Source organism: Sipha flava, unplaced genomic scaffold (genome assembly GCF_003268045.1).
Source record: "Sipha flava isolate LNK unplaced genomic scaffold, YSA_version1 75_pilon_pilon, whole genome shotgun sequence".
Lineage (NCBI taxonomy): Eukaryota > Metazoa > Arthropoda > Insecta > Hemiptera > Aphididae > Sipha > Sipha flava.
The window spans coordinates 1,635,213-1,654,830 of NW_020273615.1; the positions used below are offsets into that span (position 1 = coordinate 1,635,213).

The 19,618-nt window shown below is 26.5% G+C and overlaps 1 protein-coding gene across 3 annotated transcripts in view; it reads left to right on the plus strand.

Moving 5' to 3' along the window:
- LOC112692601 (beta-1,4-N-acetylgalactosaminyltransferase bre-4-like) overlaps positions 1-17,293 on the plus strand; it is an 87,931-nt gene extending 70,638 nt beyond the window's left edge. The window contains exons 4-7 of one of the 3 annotated variants that reach the window (XM_025567328.1): positions 4,363-4,608; positions 4,765-4,948; positions 7,018-7,236; positions 15,173-15,624. In XM_025567328.1, the coding sequence (XP_025423113.1) occupies positions 4,363-4,608; positions 4,765-4,948; positions 7,018-7,236; positions 15,173-15,188 (665 nt within the window). In that variant the 3' untranslated portion in view covers positions 15,189-15,624. Of the gene's footprint in view, positions 1-4,362; positions 4,609-4,764; positions 4,949-7,017; positions 7,237-15,172; positions 15,625-15,670 lie in introns of those variants that run through there. The other 2 variants (XM_025567327.1, XM_025567329.1) reach the window with 2 other exon arrangements.
- Positions 17,294-19,618: the final 2,325 nt, after the last annotated feature.

Here is a 19,618-nt window from a genome sequence, read left to right on the forward strand (position 1 = left end):
AGTCTTGTCCGTTTTTAGCTGAATTGGTTATATGAATACATTATTGCATGATAGAGGAAGTGACAGTTCATAAAGTCAACGGTCAATCTTGACGCGTCTAGAACATCAGTTAACATATTAGCATCTTAGCGCGAGTAACTTAAAATCAAGTACGTTTGTATATGTCATCTCCGCCTGTTGTCTGGATCATAATTTTTCAATGCTGTGGTGTTATCCAATATTCAGGTGCACTTATATATTTGATTTATTATATTTTATACTTTAATTGCATAGTAAAATAAAACATCTCTATCCACATATAAGATTCCATAAAATAAGATAAACATTTAACAATGACAATTATGAATAAACTTAAAAAACAAATATTATATGATCATATTGTTTTTTTGTTACAAGGAATAAATGTATAAACCACTTTCAACTCTAATACGCAAGTGGCCTCTTGAAATTGCCTGATCCACAGTTCTCTGATTGTGGAACCACCCTTGTTTGGATCCCTATCTTAAGAATAAATCTCATGGCCCTCGACGATTTTCGGGTACCCAAGTGGGCCAGACCAACACTGTCTTAAACAGTAATATTCAAATACATTATTAATAAAATTTGGTACTAAAATTCAAATTTCGTAAGAAAAATCGTAGAAAATTAACTTTTTTATTAGTTATTGTTTATAACTAGTTTCTAATCGTGCCGCACACTATGTGCTCGTATGTACCTATAACATAGCCTTCATTCATAGCCAAATATTCATCCTCTGATATTTTCAATACCGATGAAACTAATCTGTACTTCAGAACAATACCTGATCACATTTACGTTTTTAATAATGATAGTACAAAGGGAACAAAAACCTGCTCAGGACGAATGACGCTGACGTGTTATGCCAGTATAATGGAAGAAAAAAAGAAACTGCTCGTTGTTTTAAAGGAAGTAAAACTTTATCTATTGACTATACAGGAAAAAAAATTATAAAAACAACACAAGAAATCTTGAATGGTTAATAAAGTTAGTAATTAGTTCAAATGTTTGTTTTATTTTTCCCCCCACTTAACCAATAAGATTCACTCGGTTACACGACTCACTTTGTGTTGGTCCCTAAGTACTCGAATTATCTGATGTTATATTACATGTTGTTTTCATGTTATCTGTATACAAAGTATCTGGGCAAAAGTTCTTATCTTATCAACTTATCAACTTTGTAGTGTTTGCACTCATATTTTATCATGTGCGTCGTACTACGCGACATATACTGATATAGTCATACATACACATGAACAACAATTTAAAATACGATATTATCCGGTCGGAAATTCGGAATAAGTAGTAGTATACACACATTATTCCAAAAAGTGCATAAAATACAAAAATGTAATTTTGTTTTCACATCCCGCATTAGAACGTTTCACTGTAACCTTAGTTTTGAAACCAATGAGCAATGATATTGGTAACTAAAAAAATTATTATGATCATAGTTCGATTATTATTAAATAATGTTAATTAAAGACGCTTTCAAATTATTTAATTTAAATAAAAATAAAATAATACCTAGGAAAAAATTAAAATATGTGTAAGAAAAAAAATCTTAAGCGTTAAAAATAACTCCTTTTACTGAAATAAAAAAAGATAAGAAAATATACTTGAAAGATTATCGTGGATTTTCAAATTGATATATTTTTCATTGACTTATAATTGTAAGTTATTATAAAACTTATCACAACAGTATAATGAGATTAACTATTTTTCGCTGGCAGCTTAAAATTGTTTGAAAACGTTTTAAATGCAGTAAAATATCCATTAAATACACTGGTTATTACATGGTTACTGATTACATTTCAATTCTGATACTTTTAAAATTTTTAAGATGTATTCCAATTACAAAAAAATATTATTTTAAATAAATTTTACTATTAGTCACATTTTTATTTTCAAATTTCAGGATTCATAAATAACATGATTTTATTTTTATAGATTTTAAAATGTAATAATATAATAATATAATGATTTAATATCAAATAGTTTATGTGATTTATTCAGAATTATAATAGATATTTAATAAGTTTAATAATTATTATTAATGAACATATAATTATATTTTTTTTTAAATTTAAGCATAAAATCCAAATTAATGATATTATCTATATTTATTTTGACATTATGAAACTAAAACTAAATGGCTAAAAAAAATAATACATTTTTAATAATGATTTTATAACCTCGAACGACGTTGAGAATATGTTTGGTAAATATATATATATACACACACAACGATTAAACGAACAATTTACTTGGCTTAAAAATTCAAGCTTATTTCTGAAGTTAAACAAAAATAACTGAATAGCTGAAAATATTTTCCAGTTTGGTTCTTTTTAATTTTTAAATTTTAATTTACCAACTTATATCTTTGAAAGAACTGTTTGTAGTTTAAGCTAAATCTAAATATATGCCTATAAGTACTACGAAAATGTGTACTCATTTTTAGGTTAAATGTACAAAAAAAAAAAAGAGTTTCTTAATTTTAAGTGTTTAAATCACAATTTGTCCGTTATAAATCTAGAATTTAAATTTAAAACAAATAAACATAGTTAAATATTACCAGTATATTTATTTTTTAATCAGTATAATTCTTAATTGTTCTTATATTATAAGTTTTATTTTATTTATTCATAATTATTATTTTCTAATTCGAATGGTAACAAAGTGTATACATAAATATTATACAGAAATTAGATTAAATTAATTTTTAAGTAAATTAAAATTATTTATCATTTATGTAGATAAGAAATTGTTAAATTTATTTTCAATGATGTATACTTGGATGTAGTATATTGAACGCACATTTATGTATTCTGAATGTATTCAAATTATTTTTAAGTACTATAATTCATTTTTTTTTTATAGGCGATTAATCTGTTATAAAATGCAAAATATATGTACATTTTATATCATGTATTTAAATAAAATAGTGTAATTTTTCTATGTAGATTTAAAAATAAAATTACATTTCTGATTATTAAAACACTTTTTAATACTCTTGACGTTAAAAATATATCCATTAAATAATGCAAAACTTTAATGTTTTGATTTATTTTGTTTATGCTTTGCATATGTTTACATTTATAATATCTTCGAATTGTTTTATTTGAGCTGAATTCAGTCATTAAGTAATTTGAATATCCTTAAAAAGTAATTCGATAGAATTTTCCCATCACTATACATAACTAAAATAACAAAGCGAATAGGTTTTCGTTATTTGTTTATAAATATAATTGATTGATTATGACTAATTTATACCTAAAATAAAAATGGTCACAATTATACGAGTATTCTCCCAAATCATATGGTGATATTATTGAAATTATTAGATTACTGATGAAATGGTTTTTGGTAGTTTAGTAACGTTTTGTAGACTTAAAACTTCATAAAAAAGAAGAAAGTTTCGTAATTAATTAAAATATAATATATATTTAGTTCGCCCATAACTTACTTTTCAATTTATTCGATTGAATATTTGCTATTAGGTATGGTTATTAGGTATTATACTTATTATAATTTCATTAATTAAAAGTAATTTAATTTAAAAAATTTCCAACCTATGATAAAATTATATTATTAAAATCATTAAAACCTATTGGGATAAATTATTTAGTATGTTTATGTAATAAAATAATATTAATAAAATAACGTAATTCATTACATGTGATTAATATGTATTTGAAACAGTTTTAATAAAACAAATGTATTGACCCGTGACTTTATCTGTGTAGGTACAGAATTACAGGTAAAAAAAATAACAGTTAACCTAAAATATATTATAATGAAACCAACAAAAATTATGTGATGCAGTGATGCGAAAGAAATCCGACCGTTTGAAATTTATATTGACAAGGGTGAAAATAAAATTAAAATGTGTACTGGAAATGGGAAAGGCTACCAAAAAACAATTTCTGAAAATAATTGTTGACAGACCATTTCAATCAAAATCCTTTTGATAGGTATATAATATTGTTTGAAACGCCATGGTAAGATGTTTTGACCGGATATATTTTTTTTCTTTCTCTCAAAAAAAAAAAAAAAAAAATACAATGGTACAATTATTTATCCCTTGGGAAACTTGCGTACTATAGCATTTGCTATCTTTTATAATATACTCGTATTGTACTACCCACTGAATAGGTGTTTACCTGGAAGCATTTATGTTGTGCTACACTCAATTAATTAAGTTTTATCCTTTTTTTTTTTTTTTTTGGGGTACACTATACAATATCTCGTTGATTTCATGTTCATCGGAAACATGTAATCGACATATATTATTATCCTCGTACATCTATTTTAAATATACAGATTCGTTTACTTTTTCTACAGACGGAACAATGCGCTTACTGGTACCTGCTCAGGAAACGCTGGAAGAAGTAGCACAACAATTATCCTGGCTTAGACTTCTCGAAGGCGGTCATCAAGAACCTTTAGACTGCCGAGCCAGATACAAAATCGCAATTATAGTGCCTTATCGAGACCGACTGTCGAACCTCTGCACTTTTCTTCTTAACATGCATCCGTTTTTAACCAAACAACAATTGGACTACAGTATTTTCATTGTAGAACAATTTGGTAAGCCAATGATCGTACTCGTACGTTGATGAAATGTTAACTATTTTATAATTATTATTATTATTGTTTTTTTTTTTTCGTTGAATTCGCTCGTTAAATATTTTAAATATACATTGTATACATGAACATATATTTAATTTATTAATAATTCAACAGACGATGGTCTATTTAACCGAGCTATGTTAATGAACGTCGGATTTAACGAAGCGTTAAAGTTACGTGATTTCGACTGTTTCTTTTTCCACGACGTAGATCTTATACCAGAAAACGATAGAAACATTTACAGTTGTCCCGATCAGCCGAGACATATGTCAGTAGCTATCGACAAGTTTAACTACAGGTAATTATGATACCTAAAATATAAGCCACATTGTTTAGAATCTAATATTTAGATTAACAAATAATTTTCATTCTAAATTTTTTGAAACAAACTCACAAAAATAATTTCATATTTATAAAATGTATACCACATCAAATTTGTTGGAGGGTCCTTTAATAATAAATAAATTGTATGGTTGGAAAAAGGTTCTGTATAAAATTATACACGTGCCGAGGGACAGTTTGCCAAAACATAGGTATATAATTACTATAAAAAAAATAAAAATATATATATTAAATCCATTTAGGTTAGTAAAAAAGCTTAACCTCGGCTATTTAATGCGAAAAATAATTAAAGACACTAGCCATAGACATAAACCATGGAAAAACATTCCAACAGATTCTACTACAATGTTTAATATTTCAATTTCAATGGAATATATTTTTAATTTTATATATGTATATTTTTTTTTATTTTTAAATGGAATGTAAGATTACCTAACGAAAATATCTTAATTTTCAATGATTAGCTGTAATATACCTTTCCCTTTTTGCAAGCTATAACTAGCGAGTATAATAATTATGTCAACAATTATTTTATATAATACACAAGAACATTTTTTTATTATTTTTTAATGATTTTCTATGATTTTTAAAACCTATATTATTATGAACTACATGTGTACTAGCTATGTATGAATAGTAATTTGTACATAATATTTGTATTAAAATTAACAAAAATTAATGAATAACATAAGTAACTGTATTTTAATAGACCATTTTATAAACTAAAGGTCAATTAATTTGTTTGACAATATATGAGTATTATAGTTTTAAATAAGTAATCTATAACACAGATGTAAATATATACATATGTACGAATGTAAAAAAAAAAAATGCTTAGTATATTTTATTTTTATTTGCCTATGTATCAATAAAGTTTACAACATGGACGAAGTACGTTGGTCAAGTTGTGTTTAATTTCGCTAATTGTTTATTCAATATAAAAAAAGCCAGAAACTTATATTTTAAAAAATATTTAGATAACAACAGTAATATAAAAGTTTTGTAGAGAAACATAATACAAGAAGTACAATAGCGTTCAAGATGTTTTGCGCATATTGACGTATTGTTAAGCATATTCAAATTGTGTACTATAAATGGCTTTGTGGTTTGAATAATTATTCCCATGGTAACCATGAATTGTTAAAATAATTTTAATTCTTTAATACTATTTATTATGCTTTTTACTGTCATAAACAACAATGAATTTTGTATTATTTTTAAAACTCGATTTAAAAATATTGCTGTCCATAATCACTGTACTATTTATTATTATTACTAAAAGCTTACACTTTTTTACCGACTTTTCAATCACAAATTATTATTATTATTATTATTATTATTAGCATTATTATATTATGCCATGAATAAAAATATAAAATTTTAAGTATATTTCAAAAAAAATAACGATTCCAAACTATACCATTATACATTAATAATTCTATATTCTTTCCAACCTATATCAAATAAAAAACATTATTCATTTTCGTATAGTAATAGTTATTATAATTAAATTTATATTTATTGAATATCCTAAATTAAACAAAAATAAACATTGTATATATTTTATTTTTTCATAGTGTCATATGTAAATAGTTTGAAGAAAATAGATGAACTTTCTGGAATATTGATATTGATTGAAAATAAAATATTAATTCAAATAAAATATATTTATTAAAATCTATAGGATTACAACTTAAACAAATTAACTTAAGATTTCTCATAAGCATTAGTTAAGTCGTTCATTGATTGATGTAAATATATTTCCTTTTACTAGTACTGAATGTCTGAAATATCATTGACGTTTCAGACCAATATTGTTGTCACAGTTTTACGATAAAATATTATCAATTACTTTATTATAATTACCGACCAGTAATTTTTATTACTATTGACTCGGTCCTCGTTATCATTTGGTAGTTTCACGTGTAGTTTTTTTTTTTTTTTTGTAGGTTACTCGCTTTATTAGTCTTTCAAAGCAAATATTAAATATGCAATTAAATGTGTTAATTTTGACTGTTTTTTTAGACTGCCGTACGTGGATTTATTCGGTGGGGTGATAGGCATGAGCCGCAATCATTTCCAGTTGGTCAACGGATTTAGTAACATGTTTTGGGGATGGGGAGGTGAAGATGATGATATGGCATCTCGAGTAAAAGCTCACGACCTGAACATTACCAGATATACTCCAAACGTGGCACGTTATCATATGTTAACACATGCTAAACAAAAGGCCAATCCAAAGAGGTAAGCAGATTGTGTTCCTAACACCATAACCATACCCAATTTCTTAATCATGCGTGATAATATAGAAAACTTGCCTAACATTACTTTTTTTTTTTTTATTAAATATAAAACAAGAATATATACAATCAGTATTAATTTATAAAATAAGTAATAAAGATATTAGATTACAGAGCTAGACGGCTTTATTGAAGGGGTGTACAATGACGGGCTAACAAATTTTCTGTATGGGGCAAATTTTAAAATTCCACCCTTGAACCCCTCTCCACAAACCAATATATATGTATACACAACAGATAACAACATGATAAGATTGTTTAATTAATATATATATTTATAAACATATTGTAATATCTTTAGTTTTTAAATGTATAGGCCTTAGTAGATACTAAAAATAAATATTTGAATACGAATTTATTAAATATAAAAAATCAACAACTATTTTCTAGCTTTCTGTGCAGCAAACTCTTTAATAATATCATTCCAATCTATACTTTCTAAGACAATATTTCCAATAGACATTAGAGCCGACGATGATATATTTTTATTAAATAATTGCGTTCTCTGGTAGTTCTTGACTATTTTTAAAACTGAGAAGGATCTTTCTCCGTTAGCATTTGAACATGGTATAAATACGAAAAGTTTTAAAGCTATTTCCACAGTAAGAAATCAATCGCTTAACATTTATGCTTGAAGAAAATTTTGCATAGATAATTTTTCATCTTTTAAAAAATACTTCATTATTGTTTTACATTTTATAATTTTATTCTCATTTCTTACTTCACTAAAAATATTTACTAATTACTTTGATTTTTCTCGTAAAATATCATCGTCAACGCCTTCTAAATTAAAAAAAAAAAACCAAACAACTCATTTATTTCAATATATGCATTTTTATACGTTTTCTACTCATATTCATTGAAAATAAAATATTAAGTAGGTTTAATTTTTAGTCAATCGTGATTCGTGAATCGAACTCGATAGTGACTAATATGACCACGAGACTCGAGAGGGAAATATAATAAAATAATAAAAACAATTTCTTGGGTTATTGGAAATACGAGTATTTAATGTGTTTTTGTGAAATAGTTTATAGTAGTAGAAGGCAAGTGTATAAATATTAGGGATTTTGATGCCTGAGAAAAGGGTCTACCTTTATTATAACAGCAATTTATATCTGAATTTATGACCCGTAAATCTTATAAACTTATCGGCTATTTGGTTTTCATTCAACGATTATAATACTTACAAACTTCTAAAAGTCCAAAGAAATAGATAGGAATTTGGGATGATATTGACAATTTGAAAAACTGAACTCATACATTCTTGTTAACTACTTTCTGATTATATGGACATCGTTTAAAAGTTAGGATATGATCGGAAAAAGTTTTATAGCTATAACTATTCGTGTGAGATATGTGAAAGTTAACTAACCCGAAAGTCAAAATAATTGTTTGTACGGAAGGACCTAATTGTGAAAACAAATTTGTGATTTTTCGTGATTAATTTGAAAAAATTTATTCTTTAAGGTTTTTCAGAAATAGTAGTAAATCTGTTCGAATATAAGGTACTATTGCATTAAAGTGTATGATTCGACCTGGATGTTGGATTTTTGTATCAATTTTATTCATAGTTCTTAACCATAAAGATCATGTAACTTTTATTGGTATTTTATAAATGTTTATGTGTTTCTATAAATCTCTCATTGGGAAACTTTTCTTATCCTGGTTTCGATCGTATTTGACTAGAAGAATGCAATTGGTAAAATTTGTTGATTGACGTTCAGCTATTACCCATATCATTCCGGATGTACCAAGAAGTGATCATTTTTCCCCTATTAATTTGCTTAATTCATTAATGGTTAAAAAAATCAGCTGAAATTTTTTCTATCTCGTTTTTCTTAAATAATATATATCTTTATTCATTTTAATATTCAATAGCATAAAATTTGTTATTAGAGCTTTTCGAATTCTTCTATTTCAAAGTAAAATATAGACCTTGAGGTACAAATAATCAAAACATTTCATAACTATACATTATACCCATGTAACACCGAAACATTTTTTACTTCACTCATAAAATCATAATCTATAACAATAAAAGCAAGTATAATAATACGATTATAGTTTTACAACGTTAATTAATTAACTGTAATAAGTCACAAAAAAAAAAATAATAATAAAAAAAAAAAATAAATAAACGAATAAAAGTGAGTCTGATATACATTGTGTTTTTATTTCTCCAAGCGTTCAAAATAATTATGTGCTGGAACTGTCAAAAATTCAGTACGCATCAATGGTCCTTTAAACAAACGTGTTTGAGTATATTATAAGGTATCGTTTAATAGTTTGTAATTACAGTTTGAACAATATTAATTATCTCGTATATTTTTATATTTTTTTTACTGTCTTCGACATCTGTAATCGATGGACATAGTGGTAACGTTCACCGCGCGTCACACTCTATCAATTATAATGCATGAATAAAACATGTTTTTCCCGATTATTTAAAATCTTTATATTTATTTATTTTTTTTTTTTTTTAATTTGCCTTTGTTCGCACATTACAATTATAGCTGTTAAGTCAGAGTATTTGCTGTTAAGAAAGTTCCCGATTTTTTCGTATCGACTCGTCTGTCGCAAAACACTCCAATATGATGTAAGCGGAAACAGTCTTTCGGCTATTAGACGATCACATTATAGTATTATTAAACAGAAAATGATACGTCCATCAAACGTGGGTTTTTTTACAACGGTAAATTATACTGTATGGTGTTTGGATTACTTAAAAACCCTAATTTCGCATTGGGATATCACGGAATGTGACAGTTAAAAATAACAATAATTACTGATCGTACAAGAATAAATTATAGTTATACGAGTATACATCGGGTCTAGGCCAAAATAGCGAAACAATAACGACAAATGTAAAAATCGCGAATTAATTATAGCGAAAATAAAAACAGCGAATTTTAAAAAAGAGCGAAAATATATAATAGCAAAAATATGGTATATAGAAAATATCAAACTTCTTAATTTATAATAATAATAATATTTAGTTATAATAATAATTTTAAATAAAATAATTAGGCATTTAGTGACAAATTATATGCTATACCTTTTAGAAAGTTCTTATTGTCATTAGGAATATAATTTTAAATTAATGAATACATTTTTTTAATACAGTCTTTGTACTTTTCTTTTCTGTGGTTGTTCTCCAACATTTAATTGCTCTCGTTTCAATTCTTCTAAATTTTGAACTTTCTTTATTCCATCAATTAATTTCCAAATAGTAGGATGGCTTCCTCCTAAAGATTTTCCTACCCAGTTTTCCTCGAAATAATCCAAGAATGGAATTAACAGTTCTTCATTTTTAACATAAAATTGTATTTCTAAAATTACTTCATATGCGTTAATAACGTTATCAGGAGGAACATAGGCCAAAGCAGCTTGGATACAAATATGAATAGCAAAGTTAGAAATATTAATATAATTTTCGACTAGACCAACATTTTGAACTTGTCGCCAGATACATATAGAAAAATAAAAAAAACAATCTTATTGTTCAGCATGTTGAAAAACGATTTTGAATGCATTTATTGAGGCATGTTCAAAATCCATTGTCACCGATGTAGGATTTAAAGATGGTTTTATTTCTAATAAATATTTAAGAAAACGTGTATATGTTAATTGAGATTTATCGGTTAATAATGCATAAATGGTAGGACTAACTGTTTGGTCACCCTGTTTAATAAGTACATGAATAGTGAATAACTAATAAAAAAAGTGAAGGTACCGTTTTAAAAGTTCCGTTTACCAACCAATTAGTTGATCGATCCATCAATTTTAAATTATTTTCGGTCGAAAATAATAAAATTCGATCCTATGATGCTCTATTGTCAAATATTAAAAATTGTTCTCCTTTCATCGTTTTAGTATAGGTACTCATCAGTAATTTTAAAGTTACTAACTGTTTTCGGAATAGGCGATGCACATTAAGTGTTTGAACTCTACGTATAGTGTGTTTCAAATGATGAACTGAAGAAATTGCACCAGCTAATCCAGGTACTATTTATACAGCACTGATTAGGTCATGTGGAGTATTTTGTGTGTGAACAGTCGCTTCTTTAATATTATTCATAGCCATTTTGTATTGGATTTTACACGGATCGGAAACATGAATATGTGAGTTTTTCTTGGGTTGACTTTTAATTTGTCCGATGTACATCAGCCAATCAATACACGTCCTACTAACGAATTAATCGTTTACTACATTTTCAAACTAACTTTAATAATCTGTTGTACCAAAACTATTGTGCGCTTCAATATTTAATGGCAACATTCTTTTCGCGAAAATAATGTCAACTTTTTGAAACAAATTTACAATCCATATCACGATTCGTGCGAGTAAGACTTCATTATACGCAACATTGACATTTTTTATCGTCGACTTCGTGAAATAAATACTCATTTATATATTTTATGCATAAACGAAAATTAATTTAAATTTCTACACAGTTTAAATACATTTCCATACAATAGACATTACAACGCTCCGAAAAATTTTTATTCTACATAAGTATCTCCTTCTGTTGACTCTCGCAACTAAAATTATTGTATCACACTGTTTTAAAATTCTATAGACCATCAGAATTAACATTCAAATTCATATTATTGTTTTGCTTTTTATATACATTTGGGAAAATCATCATACTTCTATTTTATACAATAACTGTTGTTTCAAGATTTCATATGAGAAACGATTTGTGTAACATCGTAAACGACAAATAATATAACATTTTCCGTCTCTGGGATCGAATCAAAATAAAACCAAGTGATAAATACAATTTACACTCATAAAATCCAATCATACATTTTGTTTTATTTATGTTTTAAAGGGTTGGATGTATTTATATCAAACATAAAAAACAATAAGCTATTACATCAAGTTATTACATTTCGATGTCTTTTAAATATTAAATTGGATATATTTATTCATTATCACATTGAATTATTTAGATTATTATTCAATATTTTATGTGATAAATACTCGGTCAGACGATTGTGTTTAAAATTCAATCATCTCCCTGAAGAATCTGAAACAAAAATAAAAAGGTCGTTAACTGCTATATTATAGTTCTGATTTTTAGTCCGTTTCTGTTTGTTTAAATCTGTACGTTTGAAAACAATAATAAATTATCACTTTTCCACGTGGAAGTGATTTTAACTATAACATTATACTTATGATTTCGGGTCAATCGTATTATTTTAAAACCCTTTTCATCGCAACTCGATATTTTACTGTATTTGTTCCATTTCAAATTATCGCTTCTGGACGGTATGGGTTTAATATCGGTTCTATAATGCAATCGTAAATATTTATTCGTAAAAATAATCGGTATTATGACGTATTTCTGATTTTAAAACATTTATGAAAAACATCATAGCAACATAAATTATCAGCAATTTTTATTACTATATCGGCAAAAAGGCGTTATGAGTTTGGTGTTATTTAGTTATTTAATCATTCCTATTATAAATGTTTGTGTCCGAGCCGGATGAGCCTTGTCACACCATATACCACCGTCTACTACCGAGTGGATACTAGTACCGTGTGAGCTACTGTAGGCCAACCTCGACCGCACTCAGTCAGTCGCTTATCCATTTGCAGAACAACTCTTAATTCCATAAATCTTTTAGTTATGTACTGTTTTAGTAGAAGTATAGCGGTTAACCTAACCTCACTAAATGTATTTATTTAATTCTTTGTGCAGACAATACATACAATACTGTCACGGTAACGGCTTAGAATTAACCTCTTGTAAATGTGTCAAGTCGTGGAACACAAATGTTGTCATTTTATCAAAAGAATAATGGTGCAGGTACAAAATCTAACATTGTATCCAAGTTTGTTTCTTTGAGGTTAAGTAAACTATTGTGAAGATCGAAAAAAAAAATCTTTTTTATAATACAATTTGTATACATACTCGATGATTTTATATAATACGGCCCTAGAATTTTGGCATGAAATAAAAGTGACAATAGAAAAGAGAAAAAAAATTGTTTGTTTGTACTAAGCATTTAAAATATATGTTAACTTAATCAGTTACTTTTAAGGGTATAGTATTAAAAAATATGTATAAGATATGTTTAGAATATTCATGTTCGTTATATCGATTATTATTAATTAAAAATTATACAATTTACAATTGTTTATCATTAAAACTACCTTTACTGCATCTAATAGTTATCGAATATCATAAAAAATTTCATAGCTTTTTTTTTCTTAGCTTACTTCACTATGGAAGTCGTATACGCGTACCAACTTTGAACTGTAAATACATCTTTGGTCTATGTTTGATATAGCAAAGAGATTTATACTCAAAACGATAACCACTGCATAATGAGTCATTGATTAAAACTAATACTTTGATTTATACCAAATTTTAAAAAGATAACAATATATTTTTTTGGTTTTAAGTCATATGAGTTTTGTAAAAGAAAAAACAAAAAATTACTGAAAATCCTTATTACCATTTCATTTATCGTAATTAGAAAATCCTCATAGAACTTGATTTATATTTACAATAATATAAATATATAGGTAAAATGAATATTGTGATATATATATTGATAACAACGAAACGAATGTAAAATAACTGTGTATTCTCTCCATACAAAAATCCCAAATTGTATATACATTTTCATTATTAGGTTACGCGTGTAAAATGAGTATTAATTTTGTAGAATGAACAAAAACCTTACATATTAACAATATGATGAAAAAAAATAATGAATATTAAATATAAAAATATAAAATAAAATATTATTTTAATAATATATAAGGCACATTTTAAAAATATAATGAAAAAATGAAATACTGTTGATATTTTCGCTTCAGTGTCAATTACAGGATTCACACCATTAGCTGACATTTGTAGAAAATATAACACTACCTACATTCAATACGTTTATGTCAGTAATGAGCTTATGAGTGAATGATTTCAACTGATGCATTGTTGCAAAAAATACATTTTATAAAAGAGTTCTGAACCTTATGAGTTATAAGTTATGACAAAAATCGATATTTTTTGTTGGACAAGTTTTCTTTCCCTTTGTCGCAACACAAATGCTCAGTGTTTTTTTTTTTTTTTTTTTTTTATATTCAACTGAATAAAATCATTTAATGTTCAGAGGATGAATAATATATGATGTACAAATAACTATAGTATATAGTAGACAAAACAAGGGCTACAATCTAGGATTAAAAGTTTATATAGTATACCCCGTTCAATAATTTTATTACTACTGAATAATAATAAAATTATGTAATTAAATAAATCAGACATTTAGTTTTTTTTTAAATATGCACTTTAGTAAACCATAGGTATTATGATGTATATTATATTTATATAAATATCATATACTGGTATATTACCAATATTATAAACTAAATAATAGTTTCTTAATTCTAAGTTAATCGAATAACGTATACAACAATAGTAGCACATTTGTGGAGACGTAATCTTCGAAAATTGAAGCATATATTTTGACTTCAGTTTTCGATGAGGACACTACATTATTATCACAATCGAAAGCTATAGGACGTATATTCAACTAAATATTTGAAATCATATCGAATCCAACATATCTTGATAATATCTTGATATATATAATAATACCTTGATTGCCCAAAAACAAAATATAATCAAAACCGGTGGTATATGTAGTGGAGAAAGTCTAAAAAAGCTGCATTTCAACCTCATCGAAATTTCAGGAAATATAAAATTATACAGGTAACTTAATCACAAATAGTGTGAAATACATAGGGATCGTAAACTACTTTTGTATCCAAACATTATATACAAAAAAAAATGTAATTTATTGATTTAAATTTAATTCATTTTTTCCAATAGAAAATTATTTTGTCTTTGTTACAGTTTTTTCATTACATGATATGTAAACGGATCAGCCCTTCTTAAAAAAAAAAAAAAATTCCTGGATACGCCACCGAATTCAAAAGTAATCATAATAAAAGTCAACCGTTCAGAGGAAATGCTTTCGAAAACAACTAATGACCACTATACTAAGATTAAATATACCAATACGAAAACACGTACATAATTAGATAATTTGATAATGAATGAATAGCAATGCCTACCGACATAATTGAAAGTTATAAAACTCGATACATCCTCGTACTCTCTATACGGGTCTTTGTTAAAAGCTGTTTAAGCTCTGAAACTGAAATCGCAAAATTTCTAAGTTGGAAACCTAATAACATTTTTATTCCACATCTCCGGGGAACGCGCTACTGTGTGTTTTGCACAGTAACAAAATATCATATTAATCGTAACTTGTAAATTATAAGTTATAATTGATGTAATATATAATACAATCACCAGTCGTAATTTTTTTCCTCCTTGTGTGTGACACAGGTATGAAAAGTTATACAGCGGCCGGAAACGTTTCAAGACCGACGGACTCAACAACCTTGAGTATCGAGTGAAATCGCTGAAGCAGCTTCCGTTGTTCACGTACCTTCTGGTAGACCTCACTGGAAGACGCAGCTGATGGACAATGACCATGTGGCATTGGCCGTTCGGGCAACAAGCCGCTTAATCGTGCCGTTTCATTTTTCGAACACCGCACAACATGTTTCAATCTTCGTATTAGTGTGATTTAATTTTTCTTTATTTTTATCGATCGATTTACAGTGTAAATTAAGGTTGCATAGGTTCAGTGTGTACATACTCATCTACTACCTATGTAAAACAACCAGGGTTACCGTTCCCTGACCAGGTGCTAAATTAAAATATTTATTATTGTTTATACGCCCTAAGATTAAAATATGTAGAACTGGTAAAAAGTAAAGTTATTACAGGTATGTTTAAAATAGCTATACATCCTACTCTCGGGATGTAAATGATGTTATACGTTTTTAATAAAGCCGATCCACGGACAATCGAACCGTGACGATGGGTGTATTATATTTTATTCACAAGCACTTACTGGTAGACACGAGCATTCGAACGAGTAAAAAATTGTTTCCCCGAACTACCGCAATGACCTAAATGAATAAATAGTGAAATGGAAAAGACAAAAAGAAAAATAGTTAACCTATCGTCGGTGGCTTGGTCCACACAAAATGCTAACTGAATCTTCACGTTTCCGTTCACTTTTATCGAAAAATACAATCAGATTTCACGAAAATCAATGAAATTATTGTTTACAACTTTCTACGGTTATTTTACTGCCTCATGTTAGTGCAACGAAAAATTATATTCCATAAACATCTAAAATCATCATCCGATAACCCTTTGAACGTTATCCATCAATACATACGTGTATGAGTCATATCGTTATTCAATAGTGCGAATTCGGCGTATGTTTAGTAAATGATATTTTATTCTTGTATTATAACAATACGAAAGAGAATACAATAATATAAATATGTAAAATTTTTAGTGCAACGTATAAGGTCTAGTTCCTCAGAAAGAAAAATTCTCTCTTTTTTTTATTCGATCATAAAACAGCCAACACAATTTTCAATGTGAGTACTACACCTTGTACATAAAATATACCGTAGGGTATAGATTCATTATTTACCAAACCTACTTTCTTCTAAACCAAAAACGACATTTTCGATATATTTCATGATTTTGGGATCAATGGAGAGGCAATACATATTAGGGTAGGCCTATTTTTGGGTCAATATGACTCTGTGATATTTATTAAATATATATAATTATTGTAATATAATATATTTATACATATTTCTCTTTCTTTCTATTGATTCAAAGACCGCGGGTGATTTTTATCAATTCACATGACCCAGGTATGTTATTCACAATATAAACGAGACTTGTAGTCATACATTTAATTAATTTTTAACGTTATTTATTAATAATTACATTACGTACTACAATTAATGATATACGTGCATATGTACAGTATATCTACATTTATTTATTGGGTACGATTACATTTAGATTTGTACCTATTTTTTTAATTGATGTTTCTTTAAAAATATTTTTACTAGTGCATATTATTATTATGCTATGTTATATCATGAAAATATACGATTTTTGACATTTTGTCGTCCAGCAATTTCATTATTCATTAATTTTTTTTATTTATAATATAATATCCACGAATTTTGCGTCCATACATCCTCACATTTGTCGAGGCTACCGATCCTGATTAATTCTTACGAGTTATTTTATCTTTAAAACATAACATTTCAATATCTAAAATGTATACATAGACTATAACATTAAGTATATAGTATGGTGATTTTAAATATTTCAATGAATTTATTTTCAACAGTTGTTGATATCGTATTCGAACTACCAAGTACTTTTGTTCACCAAAATAATTTTTGATCCATAAACATATATAAGAGGAAATATTTTTAACGTTTATTAAACTTATACACGAAGTGTATGATAGTTTTAAGTTGTGTAATTAATATTATTAGTGAAAGACGTTGAATAAAATACATAGAAAATAAATGTGCATGTGTAAATGTGAAATATTTGAAATGAGGAATACTATCATTTGATTTTAAAAACGTACACATGACCTATTTTCATTTAAAAAAATACACTTCTCGAAATTCAAACAAAGAGACGTACGTTAAATTTAATTTGATACATTCGAGAATATTTGTATTCATTTCTTAAAACATATTAACACAGAAATCGAGTTTACAGTTATTTGAATATACAGTTACTATATTTGGTGTCCTTCAAAATTACCTTCAACCTACAATTTGATGTTATAAAATCAAAAAACTGAATTTCGCACATCGTTACATCTTAATAAAGGCCTTACACATTCATTACTCATTTACTAATAAAAAAACCTGAATTATTACATTTAAGAAAATAAGTTAGTTATTTTAATATTATTATTACCGAACAATTCTCTATTAAAATTAAAAGTAAATAATAATCAATATGTAAGAAAAATAAACTGTTTACCGGATTTAATTAATATATTATAAAAATAATTTGTTCTTATTATCATATTTTATTTTAATATATAGAGTGTACAGACTGCCGTTGATAAAAATGGTTCATTAACTTCAATACTTTTTATTTTTTAAAAATGTCCAATTTTTAGTATATATATATATATATATATATATATAACCATGTATGTCATATGAATTGTGGTAATATGTACTGACAAGTAAATTTGTTTTTTTATAGTTTAATTTATCATAATTAATTTATTATGTAGAAAATTTTACTATTCAAAAATTATTGTTATCTGTAGGAATATACAATTATTTGTTTTGTAAAATTATATATTTTTTTTCATAAAAATGTTTATATAATATTTCCCAATATTAATTGTAATTTGTATTTTTTTTTTTTTAATTTTTGTATCAAGTTAGATCATATCAGACTTCTGTACTAAAACTTTTGAGATTATTTAATAAATTAATGCATTTTTTAACTGCAATTGCCGTGTTACAAATTATAATAACCAGCAGTTAAGTACTTACAATTAACCTTACGGTGGTTAGTACATGTCGTGCATTGAATTTATTAACAAATATTGTTCTAAGACCATTTTACAGTAATTATATACGTATAACTTATCATACTTGATACTTAAATATTTTCATGCAAATATGATTGTTATAATGAAAGATTTAAAGATCTGACTATTAAAAAGACTAAAAAACGACGCAGTTCCGGATAAAAAATATGTGGGCCTCTATGAAATGAATATGTTTGGCCTTACAAAATTATTGTTTACATACATCTTTAAGATTACTAGCCAATAATTAAAACAAACAGCTTTAATAATAACCAACTATTATTAATAAAAAAAAAATCATGTTTATTAAATTTTTTTATTTGTAAGAAACATTAATTAATTATAATATTATTTCTATTTTTTTTTCAAAATAATTGTATTATTATTACTGCATATAACACCTACAACTTAATATATATTATATTTCATAATGACTTGTCCTGTAAATTTGTAAATAAAATACAGGTATTATTAAATAAAATAAATATAGTTGTCCGTTTTCACAGGGCCCCTTAAATGAGTGAAGCCCTAAGTCGGGCGCCTACTCCGTCTAATGAGTAATCCGGAACTGACAGCAACACACTGCTAGTAAAGAATATGTGTAATTGGTGTACAGAATCACAACGTATGATACGATATAAAAATGGACAAAAGTTGCGAATTGTATGACTAATAACCAGGGCTCGGGAGTTAAAGCATTTGCATATTTTTATGGATTGACTTAAAATGTAGCAGAGTGCTATAGAAGCGTATGTCAAGTTATAACACGTACAATTATGAAATTTGAAAGTGCCTTTTTTTGCTTTCTTCAGCAATTTTTTAAAAAAATGCTT